A 26,389-nucleotide genomic window follows, 5' to 3' on the forward strand; every position below is an offset into this window, starting at 1 on the left:
ATTGAGTAAAAAGAGTAACCTGTGTGGTCTGTGTGTTATTCATCAGCTTAGTATGGAAATGCCACGCCTAGAATTCACTTCTGCTATAAAAAGTGATCAGTTCACCCTGAGGCTCTTGGACACTTCGTGCAAACCCTCAAAATAATGTTCAAATTGCTAATAAAAATTCATAAGATAAGTCATGTTTTTGTAGCAACGCACCAGCAATATAACTTAAAATTCAACGTAAATTTATTTTTGTGGACGTAACTTAATTACCAGTGGTTTCTAGAACATAAGTAAAGAAATATATTACACTAAGAACAGAAATAACAGCATACAACAAAGGAAATACTAGAAGACAAACGAAGGAAACGATATGTACCTGACGATTTGGACACGCGGCGAAACGAAGGACGACAAACGAACGTAGCTTCTTAGATATAAACGAATCTTTCCGTGAAGAAACAATATGCATAAAACCCGCGAAAAGGTGACTTAATATACCAGTAGACTGGGCCGAGTAATACATAATCGCGGTAGACTGGGCCTAGGGATTGGTTTCTACACCGGCCCCGAATTAGCTACACACTTACAGCTAATTCTAATAACGAAAAGTAACCAATTCCTAAATTACGTAGTTCATAATGCGACGAAGAACAACTCATTTCTTAAATTACGCAGTTCGTAATGTGACAGAGTTCGTAAACAGAGTTCATGAGTTCTGGACTCCTTCAAGAAGGCACAGCTTTCTGATGTCTCGTTTGTAGACAGATGTGGCCGTTTTCACCTTGACGTGACGTACATAACCTTTACTGTCCGGGAACACCTCTTCAACCAAGCCCATTGGCCAGCGACCTCTCAGCGTTTTCTCATCGACGACGAGAACCTGATCACCTACGGCGAAGTTACGACGAGGGGAGCACCAGTTTTGCCTTGTCTGAAGTGCAGGTAAATAATCTTTCATCCATCTCTTCCAAAATGAGTTTGCTAGGCATTGTGCTTGGCGCCAGCGCTTACCATACTTGTCGTGTTTTGTGAGGACATCAAGGGGAAAGCAGGGATTTGACTTCAACAGCAGAAGTTTGTTCGGAGTCAGAGGCTCAGGATCATCCGGGTGGTCACTGAGAGGGGTTAAGGGCCTGTCGTTGAGTATCTTCTCCACTTCACACAGCAACGTGGACAGCGCTTCATCATTCATCAGCTGCTCCTTTACTAAAGCGGCCAAAATCTTTCTTACGGATCGGATCATACGTTCCCAAATTCCACCTTGATGACTTGCCTCCGGAGGGTTAAACGACCACTGAACGTCATCTATCCTCAGGTGATTATAAACCTTGGTCTGGTCCAAACGCCCCAGTGCTTCTCTAAGTTCTCGCTCAGCGCCGGTAAAATTGGTGCCGTTGTCGCTGTAAATTCTCCGAGGCTTTCCTCGACGGCAGACAAAACGCTGATAGGCACAGATAAAGGAATCGGCTTCTAACGTATACGCGACTTCAATATGAACCGCTCTCGTGGTTAAACATGTAAACAGGCAGCCATAACGTTTTACTTCACTTCGGCCTTGCTTCACGTAAAGGGGACCAAAGTAGTCCACTCCCACGTGTGTAAACGGGGGATCTGACGGTGCGATTCGTGCCTCTGGGAGAGGTGCCATGATCTGTTCACCAGGACGAACATTTCTCTTGCGACAATCCATGCAATTTGCTAGAACTCTTCGTACTGCTGAGAGCCCTCGAACAATCCAATACTTCTGTCGGATAGAAGTAAGAACATGGGTAGGGCCACAATGCCCTTGTTGGTGATGAAAGTTCTGAATAATTAAATTCGTCACGTGATGTTTACTTGGGAGAATGGCTGGATGCATCGCTTCAAACGGAACTGGAGCATTCTCAAGGCGACCTCCAACTCTTAATATTCCCTCGGCAAGGAAAGGGTTCAAGTTGCGTATTGGACTACTCCGTGGGAAGCACTTCATCTGGTTACCAGATCCTCTCTGGCCTGCCACAGCTAATTCCTCTGGAAACGCATCACGTTGAACGGCTTTGACAATGTCGCTTTCTGCAGCAATAACTTCGGCAACAGTTAGAGGCCCCTTGGCAATACTGTCTACAGCCTTGCTAGCGCGGCCAACCAGATATTTCTTAAAACGTACTAGCCAGGCGATGGCCTTTCGTAGACCATCCCAGGAAGAATAGCGTGTCAACAACGGTTCCAACGCCTTTCCATGAACAATCACATTCACCTGACCAGAGCGTTTTCTGCATTCACTATCACCTTCAGGTAACTCTGGCAACTGGTTGTTCAGGCCAAAATTTCTCTTCCTTCCATAGAAACTCTGGGCCATGAAGCCACAACTCCATCTTGTGTAGCTCGCAACCTTTGGCCCCTCTAAACGAGACGTCCACAGGATTTGAAGTGGTGTCTACGTGTCGCCATTGACGTGGCGTGGATTCTTCATGGATCATCGCGACTCGGTTGGCTACGAATGTCTGAAATCTTCTTGATTCATTGGGAATGTACTGCAGGACTACAGTGGAATCCGTCCAGTACGTTGTGTCATGTATGGGGTACTCGATTTCGTTCCGGATAAGGCAATTCAACTTCACAGCAACTACAGCAGTGGTCAGTTCAAGGCGCGGTATGGACACCACTTTCAGGGGGGTCACGCGAGATTTACCAAGAACAAACGAACAATGTATGACACCTTTGTCGTCGACCATTCGGAGATACGATACTGCTCCGTAACCATATTCGGACGCGTCCGAGAAATGATGTAATTGAACATTGACAACTGCGCCAAATCCTGGTGGCTTGAAACATCTGGGAACTGATATTGTTCTCAAACATGCAAGTTCCTTTAGCCAACCTTGCCAGACAATGGAGTCTGCATTCGAAATCACTTCGTCCCAGCCATATTGCTGCTTACACAGGCTCTGCAACAAGCTCTTGGCTGGCAGCATAATGGGTGCCACGAACCCTAGAGGGTCGTACATCGAACTGACGACTGACAAGATACCTCTACGCATTGGAGCTTTCGCTTCATCCATTATTCGAAACTTAAAGTCGTCTGTCTCCATGTCCCACTGTACGCCCAGCGTCCGTTCTACAGGTAGATCTTCCAGATCCAAATCGTTCACTGACGCCGCTCTCTCCGTAACTGGAACAGTGGCGATTATGTTCCTGTCATTACTAAACCATTTCGTAAGGCGGAATCCTCCTCTTGACAGCAATTCTTGCAACTGACCAGACAAACGTACCGCTTTGTCAGTTGAAGGAACTGACTTTAGGCAATCATCTACGTAGAAGTTTCGGTTGACAGTGTCAATGGTTTCCGCATCAAATTCAACCTGGTTATCTGCGGCCATCTTCTTCAGGCTAAAACTTGCGCAACTTGGCGATGACGTGGCTCCAAACAAGTGCATTAACATCTGGTTCTTCTGAGAGATCGTTGTTTGGCCACCACAGGAACCTCCACGCATGACAATCTTCAGGAGCAACTCGCACCTGGTGGAACATTCCCTCCACATCAGCAACCATGGCTACGGGCTCTTGACGGAAACGTATGAGGACGCCAACAAGTCCATTTGTTAGATCTGGACCTTGCAGCAATCGATCGCTCAATGAGGTGTCCTTAAACTTGGCTGCACAGTCGAAAACGACTCTCACCTTTCCTGGTTTCTGAGGATGGAATACTGGATGGTGGGGTAAGTACCAGACTGGTGTATCCTTTCCAACCTCCTGTTCCTCACAAGGAACTCGTCTTGCGTACCCGCTGGAGACATAACCGTTTATGGTGTCCTTATACTTTTCAAAGAGATGAACGTCTCGCTGGAACCGTTTCTTTAACTTGCGTAACCTTCCTAGAGCGAAGTCGCGATTTCTTGGAAGGCTTACAGGCTTACACTTCCAAGGCAACGCCAACTGGTAATGGCCATTCACAAGCTTCGCTGATTCTTCCATCTGGGACAAGGCTCTCCGATCTTCAACTGACATCGCAACCTTTGAGGTGATCATGGGCTCGTTGAAGTCGTTTCTAAACATACTCTCCATCTGTCGATGAAGCATTTCGTCATCATAGCGAACAAAGTTCACACTAAAGCAATTTATCTCAGACGAATTCAGAGGTCCCATCAAGGTCCACCCGAGAGGGGTACGCACTGCATAAGGTTGACCACGCCAACCACGCCTTTGATCGCACACCCAGTGAGCTTCGGGTACATCACATCCGATAAGCAACGACACCTTGTCATTTTGAATCATTGGAAAGTCAATTCCATTTAGATGGGGCCACTGGGCAGCATCCTCTTTCATTGGTGGACTACCTTGAGGTAAACGCAATGTATCCACTGTCCATACTCTATTCAATTCAATCTCCTCATCCATACGTAGACCTCTAACAGACAAAGATAACTCGTATCCCATCCGGGTTTCAGACGCGCCATTAACGGTTACTAGTGAGAATTCTTTGGGAAGACCGACTACTTGAAGTTTCTCCATTAGACTCATATCACATAACGTCACATCCGATCCAGGATCTAGTAGCGCCTTCGTCATAATTGTATTGTGCTGGCCTTTCCCTTTCACGACGACTGGAACGATTCGTAAACAAACATTCTTCTTGCCAAAGTCGGTAGCACTGCACTGACCAGTCTCTCCGGAGCCACTAACGGCACTCGTTACGGCACTCGTTCCAGTCTCTCCGCCCGCACTGGGGGCACTTGTTCCAGTCGCACCGGCCCCATTGACGGCACTCGTTCCAGTCGCACCAGTTCCACTAACGGTAGTGGATCCAGTCTGTTGTGAGGTGACTGGAGGGTTGTTACGAGAAGTGTCGTTATTTTCGTTCTTCTTTCGGACATGCAGCATTTTGTGGTGCTTCCATCCACATCCACTTACTTGACATTTCATTTTACTACCACAATTCATGGCCATGTGTCCGCTTTGGAAACAATTGTCACACAGTCTCGCTCGTCTAACGAAGCTTTTCCCTTATTCAGGGGTCTTTGCTTTCATAAGCTCACATTTTGACAGTCTGTGTTGGCCAGAACACAAAGGGCATATGGCGAGCGCGGGTGTTGCGCCAACTTGGACACCGCCTGCGACCACTTCTGACTACGTTGCAAACGTGCTTCCTTCCGAGGAAGGAGGCTTCACTTTAGATGGAGGTTTAGAACTCCGCTCTTTGTCTGGTGTTGAACCAACAATTCTTCCATACATCGTATTTGCCAACAAAGCTTTCTCTTCAACAAATCCGGCTAAATGCGTGAAGGTAGGCTCAATGCCAGCTAAGGTTAACGTACCAGCTCTGTCAGCCCATTTGGACTGCAGATGAACAGGAAGGCGCTTTACTGTCTTAACGAGATTCTCTGAGCTATTAACGTCCGCCTCGTAGCTCATCTGAATGAGAGTCAACGCAGAATTCTGCATTTGGACAGACAAGTCTGACAAACCAGTAACATCTGTATTCTTAAGCTGAGGACCCTCCGCTATCTTTGCAATGTGTGCATGCGCAACAATATGTTTCTGTCCAAATCTGTGATACAGAATTTCCTGGGCTTTCATGTAGCCTTGTTCTGGGTCGGAAATAGTGGCACAGTCCTTAATAGCTTCTCTAGCTTTATCTGTACAGTGCTGTACGAGGTATGCTAACTTCGACACGGCGTCTGGTACCTGTCTCGCGATATTGACTTCGAAGTTGTTCACGAAGAGCCAATAGTTCTGGGGGTTACCATCGAAAGTTATCAGTTCCCTTTTAGGCATCTCAAAACCTTGCTGAATAGAGAACGCCATCAGGTGCAAGGCATCTTGTTGCTGCTTCAATATTTGTTGCAAAGATTGCGAACTGGCGAGGCTTCCACTACTGATGTTCTGAGGAGGAGGAGGAGGCCCTGAGTCCCAACTTCGTACATTTGGGTCCAGCACCGATTTTGTACTGCTTCTCTCAACTTGTTTGTTGTCGCCATGTTTAAGGCTTGATTCATCACGGGGCACTGTAGGAGGCTGTTTAACGGAAGGGAAGGTTTGACGCGATTTCTCGGTGTTTTCCTCTTGTTTTAGCGGTTTAAATTCTTCCTTGGTAGTATGTTTTGAATGCTTCGAGGTTTCATATAGATCGTCAACCACTTTAGCTTTTTCTATTTCTCCCTCTGCCGTTAATAAAGAAATCAGGCGCCTTAATTCTTCTTCTTGAGCTTTTATTTCGGCTATTTGACGTTCCATTTCACATTCCACTTCTTGGCACTTCAACAAGTTCTTTAATTCAACTTCTCGAGGAAGAAGCTCGGCTCTAGCCTTTCTCGATTTCTCACCAGCGCGCGAACTAGCCTTGGAACTATTTTTGGAACTGGACTTGGAGCTTCAAACTCTTTTGCTACTTGAACCGACTAGAGAAGGTGTGACATTTGGCACTTCTTCATTAGCATTATCTTCTTGACGAAGACCTGCAGAAGCTTCGTCCGCGATACGTTGAACTGATTGAGACCATTCTTCGAAGCGTTCGTCGAATTCCTTTTTGCCAGTCATAACGCTGTGCCAAGCATCAAACGCTTCTGATTTCAACACGGGATCATTAACAACAAATTGGTAAAATTCGAGGTAGGCTTGAAGACATCTCGCAAATGCGATATCAATACTAGAAGACAAACGAAGGAAACGATATGTACCTGACGATTTGGACACGCGGCGAAACGAAGGACGACAAACGAACGTAGCTTCTTAGATATAAACGAATCTTTCCGTGAAGAAACAATATGCACAAAACCCGCGAAAAGGTGACTTAATATTCACGGTAGACTGGGCCGAGTAATACATAATCGCGGTAGACTGGGCCTAGGGATTGGTTTCTACATTTTAAATATCTCATGTGGCGTGTAAACTCCAAAATTCAATTCAAAATGCCCCATCTTAAAGATGTTAAAAAGCTGACAACCTTCAACAAGACCAACAACAATAACAACAACACACTTTATTGTACCCATAACAAAATTTTTGAATAAAACTTACAAATACTAATAATAAAATAACAAAATTAAATCAATCCAAAATTACAAGGTACCCTAAATGATCTAATAAATGCCCTGGGCATCTATTAAATTTTAAGGGCCCTAGCCGGGGGGACCACCCCTGTGGACCCGGTCCATGGACCACCCCTGTGGACCACCCCTAATTTTCAAAAGAAAATCAAAGTGTAGAATGGGGACAGGGTATATATTGACGGCAGGTACCAAAACACAAAACAACGAAATGAAACCACCGAAAAGAAACGACCGAAACAAGCTAGACCACCGAAACGATCAATACAAAACCGCCGAAACAAACGGCCGAAAGAGTGGCATAAACAACAAGACAAAATCACCAAAACAAGCAAAACCTTTACCATTATTGAAAGCTAACTGTAAACAGGCTAACCAGAGTGTTAGTTAGGCTGACCGGAGTGCTATTCAGGCTATAAACCGGAGAGCACCTTCCATGCCTTCCACTCCGGTTGGCCACTCCAGTTAGCCTAAATAGCACTCCAGTTAGCCTCAATAGCACTTCGGTTAGCCTGAATAACGCTCAGGTTAGCCTGTTTATGGTTTGCTCTCACTAATGGTAATGGGTTTTAGTGTTTTTGTTTCGTTTCGCTTGTTTCAACCCTTTGCGACGTTTGGTTTTGGTCGTTTCGGTGGTTTCGCTAATTTTGTTTCGGTCGTTTCGGTGGTTTCATTTCCTTATTTTGTGTTTTAGTACCTACCGTCAATTTATACCCTGTCCCCATATTTCTACACTTTGATTTTCTTTCGAAAATTAGGGGTGGTCCATGGACCCGGGTCCATGTTTTGTATACGTCCCTAGCCGGGGCATTAAATAGATACATGAGGTGTTTATTAGAGAGAGTCGTTTATTTAACTTTAACTGTAATAATGTAAACAAAACAAAAAAGACACACAGTTTGCTCGCAGAGTAAGATAGAAAACAGAGTTTGTGGGTTGGAGGCTAATCTATTCTGCACTAATGCAAAGCCTGAAGATGTCTTTCATAGTTCGGTATCGATGTCTTCATCGGCATATTGGGGTCAACCATGGCATCGTTGGCCTCTTCAATGCCGAGTCAAGCAAGAAACTAAATTGCGTGATTTTACTCTGTGAAGCGTTTTCCTGGTTTTTGAGGCGATTCTTCTTGGCGGGTGGGGGGGGGGGGTGTCTATTAGACAAGGGGTGTTTATTAGAGGGGGGCATCTAATACAAACTTCACCACAGTGGAGGCATGCGCATTTACTAAGGCCTATTAACACAACAGAAAATGTTTGGCATGGCTCGGGTGAAAATGGTACGCTTATCAGAAAAAATGGTTTGGCACTGATAAATTTTGCCGTGTAAACAACTTTGCCTCAACCGTGCCGGACCAAAATTTTATCTGTGCTTGGACCTAGTTGCTAGGTAGTCCGAGCACGGATAAAATTGGTACGCATTCCTGAAAATCTAACCCGGCTTAAAAAAATTTGTAGTGTAAACGATTAGCCTTACTGAACCAACTTTTTTCTTATGAAACTTCTTCAATAAATTTGCAGAAATTCCACTCAATCGACATGGCAGTGTGTTAGACATGTATTTTAAGAAAAATAGTTGCCAAGAAAATCTCATGAACATTCATGGAAGAACTAGCATGACTTTCAGCAGTCTTCTTCGGTCCCTTTCTCCTGAGTTCATGTTCGTTAGTGTCCAGAGTCGAAAGCTGAAATTCTGCCTTGGAAGAGCATGATGTAAGGAATTGAAGGCGTGAGCGCAAGAAACGCACTTTGAGTTTTGGCCAAATTGAAAACTGTCACAAACAACTCCAAATTTCGCACGCAAGTTCGTTTACGTGTGCTCAACACTGCCCTGTATTTAATTTTGCTGGTATTTCCTTCGTTTTCGAAAAAAAAAAACACATGAAAAAGATAAGGTTTTTGCTGGCGCGGTGTCTTGACTTTTCTTTTACAAACGATAAACAAAGGAAACCTTTTGTTTCTCAAGACGATGAAGTCAGCTAAATTTTTAGGGTTACAGTCCTAGCCCTAACGCAAAAGGTAACCCCAAGGCCGTAGGGTCGGGGTTAGAGTTTCAGATTAAGGTTACAGACTTAGCCCTAACGCAAAAGCCTAGCCCTAACGCAAAAAAAAAAAAAAAAAAAAAAAAAAAAACTTAACACTAACCCCAAGGGATTAGGGTTAAGCCGTTTCAAGTTAAGTTTAGGATTAGAGTCAGCCTCAACCTTTAGATCGCGCTTTTAATGCAGTAAGCTTTCACGCCAGTTTGCTTGCAGCTAGCTTTTTCTGCAGTCTGCTTGCGGTTAGCTAGTTTCTGTTGTTTCGGGCAAGACTATTTTACCCTGTTACCGTTATAATAGCTGTAATTTGCCAAGGTGAAAGTGAAATAAAGACTGTTTGTTGTTTGAATACGTTTGCTCGTGTTGTCACATTATACTAGTTTTGCTTTCAGTTAAGTGCCGCCGGCTTGCTCTCACTTCTATCTCCACTCCTTACATCATCACACATCTACAAAATCCCGCGTAAACAAGATAAACTAAGGCACGAATCGATTGATTGATTTATTGATTGATGAATATTTAATGAGGCACAGAAAAAAATTTTGCAAGGGAAGGTCCCCTGCCAAACCTATAAAGAATTTTTTAAAATCTAAAACCAGGTCACTTCTCGGCAACTTTGTCGCGGCAGAACCCAAGCGGACCCTGTAAAACTCGCGTTGACGAAGTTCCCGGCAAGAAACCTCTTGTTTTAGGCCTTCTATGCGGCCAGGCTCTAAACTACCTTGTTTTGGGCAACGTTTTTTTCCGAAGCGCTAAACAGCGCTGTTGTACAAAACAAAGGCAGAAACATCACTCAGTTCTTCGAGCGATGCTGTAAACTTACGGGTATTCAGACTTAATGATGTCCTTCAACCACCTGGCAGCGGCACTTGAGCTAAAACTTTAAACTTCTTCGTTTTACTTTCACAGGCGCCATTTCGCTCAATTCAAACTCTTCCGCCTCTAACATGTGACCTTACGTCACAATGCAGTTTCCAGTCCTACTCTACTCAACTCAACAAGAAAATGCGCAGCGAGTCGAAGACATGCTTGTTAAATGGTTTCTCGCCTTCCGTAGACGCTTAGAAAACCCTACAGGGAAAGATGTACACGCGATGCGTTGGAAAACTCAGACTGCTAGCTGACTGGGAGAACGTAAGCTTGCAAAATGCCTTTTTTTTTTGCATACATAATTTCTAAAAAACGAAGCTAGACCCAGCGAATTTAAATACAGATCAATGTTAAGCACACGTAAACGAACTTGTGTGCGAAATTTGGAGTTGTTTGTGACAATTTTCAATTTGGCCAAAACTCAAAGTGCGTTTCTTGCGCTCACACCTTCAATTGATCGAAATAATGCAAGGAGAATAAAGTAATAAGAAATAATAATTTTATTGTTGACATAAATAGGGGAGGTACAAGCCATCACTGCTGCCATTTGAGCAAGAACCATATACCTTCACCCTTTTCTAGTTTCTGGGAAAAAGGCAAAAAGAAGCCCAACTTGTATGTGATGTTTAAATGAAATAGCGGCATGCGCACTAAGGCAGAATCGCATATGCTGGACATGGCGTTGAGCCTTTTACCCGCATCAAAACATTATTTAACACAGTTTAGCACAGAAGAAAAATGACCTGTAAACATGGTATTAGTGCTATTTTTTGGTACACGTACCAATTTTACCCGAGCCATGCCACAAATTTTCTGCCATGTGAATGAGCCTATAAAAGGGGTTTATTTGAGAGTGGGTGTTTGTATCAGCTCTAAATGTAATACCAACGCTAAATGTAATACTAACCGTAAATGAAATAAATTACCCCATCATAAATAGTATAATGAAATTTAGCACTAAATGTAATAACCTGACCAATAGTAAATGTAATTATACAAGCTAACCTTAAATACAATAACACTGTATCAAGATCACTCCAAAATCACTCATTACAAGCTTTTCCTACGATTGCCAAACATCACTTGAAGTCTGAGTAAGTCCTTTAGATGATCACCGAAGTACTTCAAAGTTTACACCGCTTCTTATTAAACCGTGAACACTTAAAATATGTTGGTTTTTCTTTGTTTTTAACCAATCCTCGGCTTCGCCGCAGACCTTTTTTTGAATTTTTTTTTTTTTTCTTTTATTTTTTTTTTTTTTTTTCCCCAATTTTTTTTTTTTAAAAAAAAACCCCCCCCCCCTTTTTTTTTTCCATTAAAAAAAAGGGGAGAAAGAAAAAAATAATGCAGCTTAACCAAAGTATTTCCAAAGATTTCTGAAGATAAAGATGATAAAGATACGCTTTTAAAGATGGCCAATGTATTGCGAAGATTACTGGAAGTTAACAGAGGACGTACCAAAATCTACAAGCATTATTTTTTAAATGGATCGCAGACGATTGTTCCAAGACTTCTTACTACTACCCGGTACTTACATACAATACATGTTACTTACAATACTAACAAGTGCAACACTTGCTAAGGTTGACCTACAATACAATAATTTCCGTACACAGTGTTAGCCTTAGGATTTTCTTAATTTTTTTTACAGTTGCTTGTTGGTAAATACGTTTAATTGTAATTATCACCCACTTAGATTTCTAAAGATTATCATTTGACACTGCTCCAGTTTTAAGGCTGTTGTAACATGCCAGAAAGACAGAGAAATGTTTCATTTCAGGGGACAAGTTGATTGTCCTACAGGACCATATACATGTATTATATCTCGCCACAAGAAAATTAAAGTAGTTTCTGTTTATTCTTTGATGTGTTTGGCCTTAGGCCTAAAACTATATAAAAAAGAAAGGTTGTATGTTCTCAATGCAAGATTTTGGCTTACAAGAAGTTCCTTAAAGTTTTGCCAGAAGGTAGAGACAATTCTACAGGACCAAAAAAGATGAGTTAGGCTTTCCTTCTCAGTTTTGCAGAAACTACAGAGATCGTCATCTTTTATTCCTACTTTTTTTAAGAAAATCATTAGTCGCCAGTCGTCTATGCAGCAATTTGAATTAAAATACAATTAGTTTTGTAGATTTTGTACACTGGAAAGATAGCTGGTACGCCGCATTCCAGTCTATTGGTTCATGGGCTTCAAAGGCGCAATCCGTAGCCCATTTTTCTTGCTATTGGTTGGACACCTTTGTTTAAGACCAATTAAGTTTTTATTGGACTGTCTGCTTGATTTACTTGCTTTCATAAATTTTGAATAAAAGCTTTGTAATTCGTATTGTATATTTGTATTATAGCCAGGCAATATGGTGAAATGATTGTGCGATTTTTGTTAAAAGCACTAAATTTGGCACAGTGATAGTATGCGACGAGCTGATTAATTTCAGATATAGGCCCATTCGCAATTCTAACAGGGGGGACATCTTTTGGACCCAGGGGGTGGGGGTGGGGGACATTTGGGCTTTATGCCAAAATTTACTGCATCCTTTGAGTAAGAAGCACCAAATTTGGCACAGTGATAGTATTTGATGAGCTGATCAATTTCAGATAAAGGCCCATCCCCAATTCTGTCAGGGGGGGACATCTTTTGGACCCAGTGGGTGGGGGTGGGCAACATTTGGGCTTCATGGCAAATTAACTGCATCCTTTGAGTAAGAAGCACCAAATTTGGCACAGTGATAGAATTTGATAAGCTGATCAATTTCAGATATAGTCTAGTCCCAACCGGAATTCTGACAGGGGGGCACCTTTTGGACCCAGGGGGTGGGGGTGGGTAGCATTGGAGCTTTATGAGCTTTCATTTTCAGTACGAAGTACCAAATTTCGCACAGTGATAGCATTCAATAAGCTGATCGATTTCAGCTGAGGGCTCATTCGACATTTTTCCAGAGGGAGACACTTTTTGACACAGGGAGAGGTAGTTGGTAGCATTTGCACTTTATGGTGGAATTACTGAACCCTTTTGGTTAATAAAATGACACTACTATAGTCAGTATGATGAGTTGATCAGATCTGAGTTTACTATATCCAGAATTCTTGGACCAAGGGGGAGGTGGTGGTTTTCGGTTTGAGTTTTTACACTGTTGGGCCATTTGAGTTCGCACCATTTTTGCCACGATTATAGAATTAGATGAGATGATCATTATACCTATGGGCCAATCCAAAATGCTTTTCCGGGGTATTTTTTGGCCTAAGGGAGATCAGTGGTATCATTTTGAGCTTTATGGTGAAATTGATGCGCCCTTTGAGTTGAAATATTTGACACAACTATAGTATTTGTTGAGCTTGATTGTTCAATTTCAGCAATGGGCATTTCTGGTATGCTTTCAGGGTTACGTTTGTTTTGGTCTGGAAAAGGATTTAAGAGGCTGTCTTTCTGAAACCACCCACTCAAATTCGGGTCAAAAAAATAATTTTGCCTTAAACTCTGGCAGCTGAAAGACTTTACCGAGGCTAGAAATAAAACAGATTAAGTTTGATTGAAAATGATTTTCTGGCCGCGTTAGGCGCCGATAAATATTTTGCTCTTTCGGGCCCGCCGCAACATCTGGAAAATTAGAAAAATAGGAATTTTTTGGCCACTGTCAAATATTTCGTTCGCATCGAACAATGACATTTTTTAATATTAATACATGTATGTTTATAAACATTTCTAGTTTTCTAAAAAAAAGTAGTAAGTAGTAGTCTCTGGAAATGCGAAATCAAGGATATAATGACCATTTCTTATCGGCATCAAACAAAGGTTGAAAATGACCTTGATTTTGAAGCGAATATTTCAATTTCGGGACCTAGCGGATAACTGCCGAAAAGCTAAGTGTAGTCCTTTATCAGCTAAAATATGCAAAATCCCATGCAAGTTTTCAGTATTTGAAAAAATATGACCGTTTGTATCAGCACATGTTCGAGTAGTAACGACGATATTAGCGGAAATGTGGTTATGCCATGTGAGTTCTTACTTACTTATTCGTGTTCCACCTGATGCTGTGTAGGTAGTGCCTTTGCGCATCTTCCGAAAGCTGAGGTTTACAGCTGGTACATTGTAATTCAGGGAAGATAAACACTGAAATTGCAGTCAGGAATATTCATAACTCAAATATTTGTCTGTCACTGACTATTATCAAACGTTTTAAACAACGTTTGTTTGAAACTTATAAAGACGTTTCGGCCGAGAATCTTCGGCCTTCCTCGGTTTTGAAAAAAGCCAATGGCTTACAACGGTTACATTATGCACGTGCGAGAGTGTCTCACAGAACACGCTTGACATGGCGAAAGCGCGCGATCGCTGCGCAAGACTTTAAATGTCACACTAGCGACTTGTAAATGTCGGGAATGTCAATATGTTCATTTCCCGCGTTCTGGTCCCTTAGAGAATGCCATGCCTCAAGGAAGAGCCTCTTGTGATAGTCCATCATCCTAGCCACGATGGTTGCCTGGTCGAAATCCATGTTGTGGTTGAATTTGTTCACGTGTTGGGCCACTTTTGAGTTGCTGTCACAAACATGAATGCCCTTTTGTGTTTTTTTATCCTAGTTTGCAGGGCCCTGTCCGTTTGTCCGTAATAAACAAAATCGCAATCACTGCAAGCAATTTTGTAAACAACGCCTCTGGTCTGTTTACAAAATTGCTTGCAGTGAGGGATCAGAATCAGGGTAGGAATTCCCTGAAGGGTTGAACCTGATGTGAGACTACAAAGCAAGTAGGTGAAATTTTTCGAAAGCAGTCTAACAAGATGGTGAGAGCTGATGAAGGAAACAGTGAATATGGGTGTCGTTGTGTTAGCTTGTGTTTTACATTCCTCCATTTTATTTTGTGAAGAAACGTTGAATACCCGTTGAAGAAACGTTAAATACCCCTTGTACATTGCTGAAATTGTCAAGTTCTTTGATTCCTATTTGATTCTTTTAGCCTTTCGTGCCCAATCATTTCACCAATTTGCTCAAAAATATTCATCCTTCTTCAGAGATCAAGCAGTTCACCCTAGCTGGAAAAATACCGGATTGGCTCATGAGCTAGGCTAATCTTATCAATGTGATGCTCGTAACCAAACATTAATTGCACAATCAATTTACCATTAGTTGACAACATACCTACCCCTGTTTCAGGGTGGCAAAGGGTTTTCGCGTGACGCGCGATGGCCCCGAAATTAGCAGCGTGATGCGTGATGGAGCCAAAATAAGCCCTGTGATGCGGGACTGGACATCACAACGTGATGCGTGATTTACTATTTTACAAGAGCGTGACACGTGATTTACTTGTAGATTTTCTGTGATAAGTGAACTTTCTTTAACCTAGACGAATACCCGGCATTGAAAGCTCTTCAAAGTAAAGTACATTCATATGAAGGTCGATAAAGAGGCCGGTTTCAATGTTTTCTGTCATTTGACAACATAAGGTTAAGTAAATAAATTTGGGGGAAAAATTAAAGCAGAACTTCTGGAATTAACTTTTATTCTAAATAACCTTGCTAGTATTCAAAGTTTGTAAAATGTCACCAAAATTTGGCATTGAGATTATTAGAAATTTGTGTTCAGAATGAAGGAAACGGCACTTCTGAGAGCGTAAAATACAAAATTGTTCCGGGAGAGCATGCCACAGACACCCCCTAGCAACGAGCGCCGCTGTCTTTTGATTTTCTGGAAACTCTCAAAGCAGAAAACCTGGCTATACACCCCTGATGGGGCTGTTGCTTTGACTGTTGACGGTTAAGTTTTAGGAGTTTTGACGGTTGATCGGTTTCTGTGAGTTGAAGTTAAACCCTGAAAGAAACCCAAATAGATCCAAAGATGAAATCAATCAGCCCGTTAATAACTATAATTCTGCCAAATTTGGTGCTTTAACCCAAATGGTTTAGTTATTTCACCATAAAGCTTAAATGTTGCCCACCTCATCCTCTAGGTTAAAAAGGTGCCCCCTGTCAGAATTTCATAGAGGCCTATAACTGAAATCGATCAGCTCATCAAAAGCTATCACTGTGCCAAATTTCGTGCTTTTAACACAAAGGATGCAGTAAATTTTGCCATAAAGCCCAAATGTTGCCACCCGGTACCCCCACCCCCTGGATCCAAAAAGGTGCCCCCCCTGACAGAATTGCGGATTTGCCTATATCTGAAATTGATCAGCTCATCAAATACCATCACTGTGCCAAATTTGGTGCTTCTTACTCAAAGGATGCAGTAAATTTTGCCATAAAGTTAAATGCCACCCACCCCAACCCCCCTGGGTCCAAAAGATGCCCCCTTGACTGAATTCTGGATGGGCCTATATCTGAAATTGATCAGCTCATCGAATACTATCACTGTGCCAAATTTGGTGCTTTTAACAAAAATTCACCCAAATTTATGCACCATATTGCCGGACTATTATTGTGTAGGGGTGCTTTGATTTTTTTAAAAGCAGATAACAGCCCGTAAAAAGCAAGATAATTTGTTTCAGTGATACCATACCGATCTTTGAATTCAGAAAAAATAGGAAAGTATTTGAATCTTTCCTCAAATGCGAAACCCTTTAAATCCCTTTTTGCTGCCATATTTACGACTGAATTTATTCAGGAGTTTAGTAGCTAACCCAATGGTTGGTCAGTTGGTCCATCATCTGTAAACTTCTCATTGCAACTCCACTGACCGACAGATATACTAGAAGAAAGAGTGTAGCAAGGCGGCTGTATAAAGGCGGCCTTTTTAAATTTAAAGGGGTTTACAAGAAAAACAACAATGGGCGTCAAAAGTCCTTGAGACAGTTGAATGAAATTGATACTAATTTAAAATTCCCGTTTTTTCACCTTTAATCTGCTGCCGCTTCAGAACGACTCCCCCTCCCCCCTTGTCAATGTTGTACTCAAACGAGGCAAGTCTTGCAGATAGCAAATACAACATTGTTTCGGGGGGAGGGGGTTATATTGAAGGGGTGAGGGGTAAAATTTGTCCAAGGTACTCAAAAAGTGCCGACTGTCTCAACACTTTTGGCGCTCATTGTCTGAAGGTGAATTTTCGGTATATCTTGTAAATAAGAAACTACACAACATGGACACAAACATATATTTTTCTTTAGAATCAGGTGATCACATTGGTACTGCGCTGCATTACGTAAGATTAATTAGCGCGTAAATATCGTGATTATTGTAATTTTGCGATGACGTCACAAATCGGCTAGGCCTGCGCATAAACAAGGCCAAATGGTTTTTAAGGCTAGAATTTATGTTGAAACACGTGCGTATGTCTGCTTTGCAAAGAAATAAATAGGATTAGGTGCCAAATAAATTATGCAACAACCATAAATATCTCGGATTTTTTGTATCGCATTTTAAAGCTGCTTACTATCACTGTGCCAAATTTGGTGCTTCTTACTCAAAGGATGCAGTAAATTTTGCCATAAAGTTAAATGCCACCCACCCCAACCCCCCTGGGTCCAAAAGATGCCCCCTTGACTGAATTCTGGATGGGCCTGTATCTGAAATTGATCAGCTCATCGAATACTATCACTGTGCCAAATTTGGTGCTTTTAACAAAAATTCACCCAAATTTATGCACCATATTGCCGGACTATTATTGTGTAGGGGTGCTTTGATTTTTTTAAAAGCAGATAACAGCCCGTAAAAAGCAAGATAATTTGTTTCAGTGATACCATACCGATCTTTGAATTCAGAAAAAATAGGAAAGTATTTGAATCTTTCCTCAAATGCGAAACCCTTTAAATCCATTTTTGCTGCCATATTTACGACTGAATTTATTCAGGAGTTTAGTAGCTAACCCAATGGTTGGTCAGTTGGTCCATCATCTGTAAACTTCTCATTGCAACTCCACTGACCGACAGATATACTAGAAGAAAGAGTGTAGCAAGGCGGCTGTATAAAGGCGGCCTTTTTAAATTTAAAGGGGTTTACAAGAAAAACAACAATGGGCGTCAAAAGTCCTTGAGACAGTTGAATGAAATTGATACTAATTTAAAATTCCCGTTTTTTCACCTTTAATCTGCTGCCGCTTCTGAACGACTCCCCCTCCCCCCTTGTCAATGTTGTACTCAAACGAGGCAAGTCTTGCAGATAGCAAATACAACATTGTTTCGGGGGGAGGGGGTTATATTGAAGGGGTGAGGGGTAAAATTTGTCCAAGGTACTCAAAAAGTGCCGACTGTCTCAACACTTTTGGCGCTCATTGTCTGAAGGTGAATTTTCGGTATATCTTGTAAATAAGAAACTACACAACATGGACACAAACATATATTTTTCTTTAGAATCAGGTGATCACATTGGTACTGCGCTGCATTACGTAAGATTAATTAGCGCGTAAATATCGTGATTATTGTAATTTTGCGATGACGTCACAAATCGGCTAGGCCTGCGCATAAACAAGGCCAAATGGTTTTTAAGGCTAGAATTTATGTTGAAACACGTGCGTATGTCTGCTTTGCAAAGAAATTAATAGGATTAGGTGCCAAATAAATTATGCAACAACCATAAATATCTCGGATTTTTTGTATCGCATTTTAAAGCTGCTTAGAGCAAAAGAAAAAATCGAGCGTGCGTGACGAGGAAAGCTATCGGACGCCACCAAAAACTGTGTTCCCGGGAAAAGCGGTCTATTCTTAGAAAAATCCCAGGGTTAAGGAATGGGATGGGACGATTTACTGTCTAGAAACTAATGCGGTAAGCAGGCGCCAGCGCAAGGCACGTTTCGTTCAGAACAGGACAATGTTTTGGCGTAGCAAATGGTATAAGTTCCTCGAAGCACGGCAAAAGGGACTATTTACAGATCGGAATGTGAAAAAGATTCTACAAATTGCACGAAAGATCAAACTTCAATGCGATGACAGCTTGTGGACAGGACGCATTGCGTATCTCTTAGCTAAAGAAGAAGTATTTTTAACATGGTAAACCGAATTCCATGACGATGCACTAAAGAAGAACATATAACTTTCATAACCTTTGATCTGTTTTGAGGACGCATCTCCGATACCGTGAAGTCTCTAGATAAAGGCGTAATTTCCAGAATAATTGCAAGTATGAACAAGACAATGGATTAAATAATTGTAAACAATGGACAGTGTACAAATATCGAATATATATTACTTTCCACCGATCATTTTCGCGCATTTAAGAACCTACGATCGCCTTGTGTGACGGTGTCACGCAACTACGTAAAACGTCACATGCCCGTGACTCTGGCGGCTTTTCACGTTATTATTGACGATATTATTCATTTAATCCCGTAAAAATGCATGCAATTGAATGGAATCGCAACTGTCCGTGATTGTTCAACAAACAGCTTGTCAATAGCATGTGAAAAACGGCCTCTTTTCTCGAAATGAACGGGTAACCACGAGTAACCACGGGTAACCAAAATAGTTGAGAAACAAGATACTATTATTCCTTTTAATTTGTTTGGTTACCCGTGGTTACCCGTGGTAACCCGTTATGTTATATATCAGAAAAATGCGTCTTAGTCCACGAAACATTGTATTTCCATGGATTCTTAGTTTGCACTTATAATTATTGCAAAAAGCTAGATTTCCCTTTCAGACAATGGGCGTCAAAAGTCCTTGAGACAGTTGAATGAAATTGATACTAATTTAAAATTCCCGTTTTTTCACCTTTAATCTGCTGCCGCTTCTGAACGACTCCCCCTCCCCCCTTGTCAATGTTGTACTCAAACGAGGCAAGTCTTGCAGATAGCAAATACAACATTGTTTCGGGGGGAGGGGGTTATATTGAAGGGGTAAGGGGTAAAATTTGTCCAAGGTACTCAAAAAGTGCCGACTGTCTCAACACTTTTGGCGCTCATTGAAGAAGCAAAGAAACAAAATATGACTGATATGTGGAAAGTATTTGACCGCCGAAAAAGTGGAAATTGAGAGCCACAAAAGCGATGTAACGATTGATCTCTTTCGTATATATCTGTCGAGCTAGCGTCATACATGTAAGCTTACATGTAGGAGCATTCGAAAACTACGGTAAATCGGGTTTCACATAAGCTTCGGCTTAGCGTTGGCTAAAATCAAGTTCGTGGCTGCTTGTTCGCAAGAATAGGAAAATCTTTTCAGATGAAACAGCACAATTGCATTTGTACCTGAATCAGTCTATATGTAAAGTGAAATGGCAACTTGGATAAAGTGAAAGTAAATGAAGAAGCGTTCTCAAGTTGAATTCTCGGAAAAAAGATTTTCCGAGTACCCCCAACGGGAGTCGAACCCATGACCTTCCAGATTTACCGGTTGGACGCTCTAACCACTGAGCTATGGGAGACTCGTGGTGAGCGAGGTCATATACTAGGTTCTTATGAGTGACACATGTCCTGCTAACTGCAAGGCTCGACATATTGAGAGCTCTTTAATTTGTAGAAGATTGGTCTGTTATCGATTCTTATAAGGGAGTTGTGCCAAAGGCTCTGAGAGCGAAAATGGTCCGTATTATTCTCGTAAATGATTTCAGACCAGATATTTAAAACATTAAAAGACTTTCTAGATAACAGACTCTTGATATTTCATAATTTGTTTTTTACATTTTTTTCAGGAGTATAATAAGATATACTAGCCTCCTATATATGCAGACGTTCTTTGGGCCCACGAACGTCTGCTCAACCGAGCTGCCACTTCCGTTTGCCGGTGGTTAGCCAATCATGGCTCGTCTTCCAATGTCTGGAAAGTGGGACTTTGACCATAACGCTCCAAAAGCTGAAAATCACGCTCAAGTGACAAAACGCTCAATCAAAATAGTGCAGGAAACATAAGCTTTACGCGTTATACAGCACAGAAATCTCTCTTAAACAAACCTGTAGCTTTCTCGAAATAAAGCTTGCGTCAGGTGAAGTCGGACCGACCAAAATAAATGTCACAGATATTCATCCGTGATAAGATGTAACGCATCTGACGCCGTCACAGATATTTAAATGCAGGTAATCAATAGCTCACGCAAAGTTTCAGACCTTGCTCTTCCAGAACGACAAATTTTGAGTGCTTCAAACATGTCTTTTAAACAGAAATCAGCCAAAACAAACTGCTCAGGCAAAACACAAAGCAAATTACAGATTGCCAAAATTTACAAACAGGAAACAAGCAGACCCGAGGCCACAGACTTGCGGCTCTATTTAACTTCAAACGCCTGCTAGAAATACAGCATATAGTGCCTTTCAAAAACAAGTAATTAGTATAAGTGGGAAAACTATAGAGAACGGCAAATGTACAAATGTCGCGAAAGTTTATAGTTGTGTAAGCTTTCGACGTGAATCGTGAGCCACGTCTGTCAAGTTCCATAGACGGATGCTGATTGGTTTCTTCAAAACAAAGGCAAACTGCCGGCGAACGGAAGTGGCAGCTCGGTTGAGCAGACGTTTGTGGGGGAGAAACGCGTGACAAGCTCAAAGAACGTCTGCGTAGGAGGCTAAAGATATACATAGTTCTTTTCACGCTAAAATATCTTCCAAATTTTTCATTTTAATCTGCTATAATACTCGAACATCTTCGGATTATTATTTGAATTCTTCGGAAGGCCTTAGGTAAGCTTAAAAGCTCTTTCATAAAACTAGTTTCATTTTATAAAGCCTGTAGTTTTCGTTGTGCTTCAGGCAAATTATCTTCGGAACCATTTGAGCACAGGCAGACCACCCTATGTGTTCGTGGTTAATTATTGTTGTTAACATGAGACGAACAAAAGAAATTTTGAAATCTATAAGGGCTACTGAAATAAAGCTCTGGAAATTACGTATCTAAACTACATTTCGCTCTAAATATCTCAATAAAGTTTTATGAAACGTTTATCAGTAAGATAGAAAGAGGAGACAAGGCTTGCAAGTCGGCGGCCGCCAGCAGCAACCTCTTCCACTTCAAACCGGAATTAACACCAAACTACTGAAAATCTCACCTATCTGACGACGGCTATCGATTGGTGAGTTGTTGCTCTATCTCTTCGCCGAATTTGAACTTCATCCCTCCAACAGTTTCCGAGAAAATCCACGCTGAAATCATGCATACGGCTTCCTGACTATGATCGGTGCTCAACTCAGCGACCAGAGAAATCCAGAACATGCCTGCCATTTCAAATTCACCAATCAGGGGTTGAACCGCGGTGGGCTGCCGCGGGATGCCAAGCGCTAAACAACAATAATTAACCACGAACACATAGGGTGGTCTGCCTGTGGTTTGAGTTATCCGATAAATCCAGTGAAGTGACATTATATTACTTGATTGTTGATGATATGGATTTTATTCACGTCTTTGCTACACTTAATAATAGTGTTTATTACATTTACAGTTAGTCGTTATTACATTTAGCAAGTGAGCAGGCTGTACTGTAATGGATTAACTCAGTAATCAACTAATTGACTGTGTGTGTTAATGTAGATATTGGATGCATGTGCTGCTCCTGGCTCCAAAACTGTTCAACTTATTGAACTTCTTCATGACGAGGAATCATCACAAGTACCTGGTAACTAGACGGATTGTGTTAATACAGTACACTGATAAGCTCATTATAATGACTTATAATTATTAGCAAAAAAAATGCTGCAATCAAAACCCTTTTTGGTGAAAAATATTTGTTTGAGATTTTGCCATCTTTGTCTGAATGGAAATCTTTTGTAAAGACCTCGCCTGTAATGCGGATGCTGCAGTATATTCCTTGTAGGAAGCACAGTGGGTTAGGTGAAGACTTCGGTGGCTTTGAGAAACAGGGGCCGTCATCATTTTTCTATCCTGCTGTTTATTTCTGTCTTTGCATTTATATGTTAATTACTCCATCTTTTTTTTTCTAGATGGCCTTGTCGTAGCAAATGAACTTCAGAACAAGAGATGTTATATGCTCGTTCATCAAAGTAAAAGGCTTCACAGTCCTTGTTGTTTAATTACAAACCATGATGCAGCACTCTTCCCTACCTTGTTTGTAAAAGGAGTAAGTTGATTTTTTTAGTGATTACTCCATAATAACTAGAAATAGTTGACACTACGGCTGCCCTCTCTGTTAATTAATTTTTCTTTTCTGCACATCTGTTACTACAGTCAATTCTTTCGCTTGATGTCTTGGCTCTTCTATCTACTAAATTGTTTGGAAATCAATTTTCAATTTGGGATATTTATTAAAAAAATACTCCCTGGCGACTCATGTTTTCTATTGGCTTCTGGCCTTCTCTTCTTCAAGATGGAACAAGGACATACAATTTCCAGTGCCACTACTCCAACCAAGGCCACCCCGACAATTTTTTTGCAAATTGACCTGAATAGCGTTCGAGCGGTGAAAGAATAGAATAGTCACAAATTGCAATTCGAATTTCTACAGTTTCAACGGTTGGAACGTTTTGATCGAGCTAAAAATGCAGCTTTGTAGAAACAGAGCCGGAAAACTTTTAAAGTTCTCTCGTTATTATCCTAAACCTAAGAAGTTCTTGACATAAGCCAGAATGGAATGTCACAGCCAGGAATTGTTAGCGAGCTCAAGACAAGCCAGTCTGCTTTGTACAGAATGCGTTAGCCGATTACCATGCATCGCACCGGCTTCTCTCTGCCACATCTTACAATTTGCATGGTTGATCGATCCTGAAAAAGTTTGGACAGTAATACATAACAGTCGGTAACTCTGTGATTTTTTTATGTTTCACACCGGTGTGTGCATGAATGAAACATTGTTGAATGTGACTGTTGATGAATAAATATTTACACAACCACCGGCAGCCATATATTTGTCTCATAGTCCCACTATAATATTTATAGCCATTTTCTTTCGAAAATATCACTCAAAGCAAAAACAGCAGACACTCTTTTATGATAAAAAAACCTTTACTGCAAAACTGGAGAAATTTGCTAAAATTCATTTTGACATGTTTCAGGCCATTTCACACTTGAATGATTTTACAGCCGTTGAGGAATTCGAAAGTGCTCTTCAAAAAGCAAACAAAAGAAACTCATTATAACTCAGTACATACATACAAATCTGAGAAATATCTGTCATGAAAGGCTGTTTCACACGGCAAAATCAAGAAAAATCTTGTTGCTCTCTTTGTCTTCGATCACGGTGTTGCAATTTGTTCTTGCAATTTTTTAGAAATAATTCAACCTTTCGTGATTTGCATGTGACATCCTTCGTGTTTGTTTCCTGTTTGAATCACATGTGCGAAAATGGCGGGTCGAAATTTGGAAGTTTTAGTTGGTTGTCGCCAATTTCGCATGGATTAAACCTCGAAAGGCTTGATCCAGTATTCATTCGTTGCCCCAGTATTCATTCGCTGAAATATATCAAGCAAAATGATCTGGAGATCATACTTACCGTAACTCGCCAGACAAGTTGTTCCTTGCAGAGAGATAGAGGAGATAAAGAAGCCGTCTCTAGCACTCTCTACAGCCCAAGTAACGTTTTTCATCTCCATACACTGGGTCTTTGCAAGTGGTTAACCCTATTAACTCTGCTGATGTCGTCGGCAGCCCGGCCTCATGCTCAAACGTTTTGTTGATGGCCCTGGTAGTGCAACCCAAAATAAGCACAGCGCGGTAAACGATAGCACCGAGCGGTCCAGCGAGCTAACGGAAAACCTCCGACCGAGCTTGAAATAGTTCGTAACCAGTATGAACAAGCATCTTGCAGGGCTAACGAATGGAGAGGAAGTTCTTGAAAACATTCTGTTGTGGTGGCCTTGGTTGGAGTAGTGGCACTGTAAAATGAACTGCCAACTGAATAAGCAAAACAACACGAAATTATGCATTTTCCCCCACAGAATATATGACAATAGGCCACAAAGGAAAGAATTTCTTGCAATAGAAAAAATTTCTCACCTCTGTCAATACAAATGCCTGCCGCAAATCGTAAATAATTATCTCAAGATCTCTTTGAATTCCTTTTTCTTAATGCCGCATGTCATTTTGCAAATTTTGTCCAGAGGTGGACTGATCAACACTTCTCTTTGTTCAAGTAGTTTGTGCCTGGCAAATCGCAGAGTCTTGCTTATCGTAATTCACAGACAAAGTGTTCAGTTGATATTGAAAATAAAGTTGTGACTAACACATGGAACTGTAGAGGTGTACAGTTTAGGTATCCATGGCAACAACTTTAAACTTATCGAAACAGTAGTCGAGAGTTCATGAAAGAAAGTGTTTACAAATAAAACTGTACAATTGCTGTACAGTTATATAATCTACAAAATCTTTTTGCTATGCACAGTACATGGCACAGTTAGAAACAAAGCTTTTTACACTTAATATTCATATGCAAGGGGTGTTGAATGGTAAATGCGAGACTTTGCGAAACGGTGAGACTGGTATCTTTTCTGCGAGCCCGAGACCTTTTTAGCCTTGCAAAAGAAATCGAGACTCAGAGAAGGCGTCAAAGAAAAATTCGAGACAATGAGGCCTCTGAAATTTGGCTAAAATTTTGCGAGACCCGCATTTTTTAAAGGACCATTCACCACCCCTTATGTAAGAGCTTTGTGTGATTTGTTTGTTTTCATTAGGAAGATGATAAGAAGATGCCATTAATTTTTGACAGAATCCTTTGTGATGTCCCATGTAGGTTAGTTGTTATTAATATAAACACTTCGTGAATTTATTATTCTTGGTTTTCTTAATTTAATTTTATTTGGTACACAGTAGTTGTGCCCTGACCACAAAGCTTCAACACATGCAAATTATGCAAATTTACTAAATGTTTTGAAACTAATCATTTACAGTTATAACATGGAATTGCTTTGTTTTATAGTGGAGATGGAACTCTAAGAAAGAATCCTGTGATCTGGAGGAAGTGGACTCCTCAGCTTGGCTTAAGTTTATTCAGGTTGTGTGTTTCTCACAATTTATGCACAGTACAGTCAGGGTGCTATCAGCTCATTGCATGTGTGCACTCATGCAACCTAGCTAATGCAGCACTTGATGACTGAATGGACAGCGTGACCCCCCAGGAATAAAAAAGTACTTCATGCATTTTGAGGAGGGAGTCAAAAACTGATAGGACAGACATTTCTTATAACAACAAGTACTCTTTTGCCTGTTATAGTGTTGATAGTCCCTTGACAATTTGTTTGGAAATGGACAATCTTCAAAGAGGTTGTTAGCCAGCTTAGTCCAGCAATATGGTGCATAAATTTGGGTGAATTGTGCGATTTTTGTTAAAAGCACCAAAATTGGCACAGTGATAGTATTCGATGAGCTGATCAATTTCAGATATAGGCCCATCCGGAATTCTTCAGGGGGGACATCTTTTGGACCCAGGGGGTGGGGGTGGGGGTGGGTAGCATTTTAGCTTTGTGGCAAAATTTACTGCATCCTGTGAGTTAGAAGCACCAAATTTGGCACAGTGATAGTATTTGATGAGCAGGGGATTCTGTCAGGGGGGACAGCTTTTGGATCCAGGGGGTGGGGGTTGGCAACATTTGGGCTTAATGTCAAAATTTACTGCATCAGGAGCCCATGACTGCATCTTTTGAGTCTAAAGCATCAAATTTGGCACAGTGATATA

General features: G+C 41.3%; 1 protein-coding gene across 1 annotated transcript in view; it reads left to right on the top strand.

Moving 5' to 3' along the window:
* The window catches only part of LOC144650060 (RNA cytosine-C(5)-methyltransferase NSUN2-like), a 57,835-nt gene that overhangs the window by 8,161 nt on the left and 23,285 nt on the right, over positions 1-26,389 (top strand). Inside the window, exons 7-10 of the mRNA XM_078509707.1 lie at positions 22,297-22,381; positions 22,707-22,843; positions 25,389-25,447; positions 25,634-25,708. Coding sequence (XP_078365833.1) covers positions 22,297-22,381; positions 22,707-22,843; positions 25,389-25,447; positions 25,634-25,708 — 356 coding nt within the window. The remainder of the gene's footprint in view (positions 1-22,296; positions 22,382-22,706; positions 22,844-25,388; positions 25,448-25,633; positions 25,709-26,389) is intronic.

Source organism: Oculina patagonica, chromosome 4, assembly GCF_052425735.1.
Source record: "Oculina patagonica isolate OP01 chromosome 4, crgOcupat, whole genome shotgun sequence".
NCBI lineage: Eukaryota > Metazoa > Cnidaria > Anthozoa > Scleractinia > Oculinidae > Oculina > Oculina patagonica.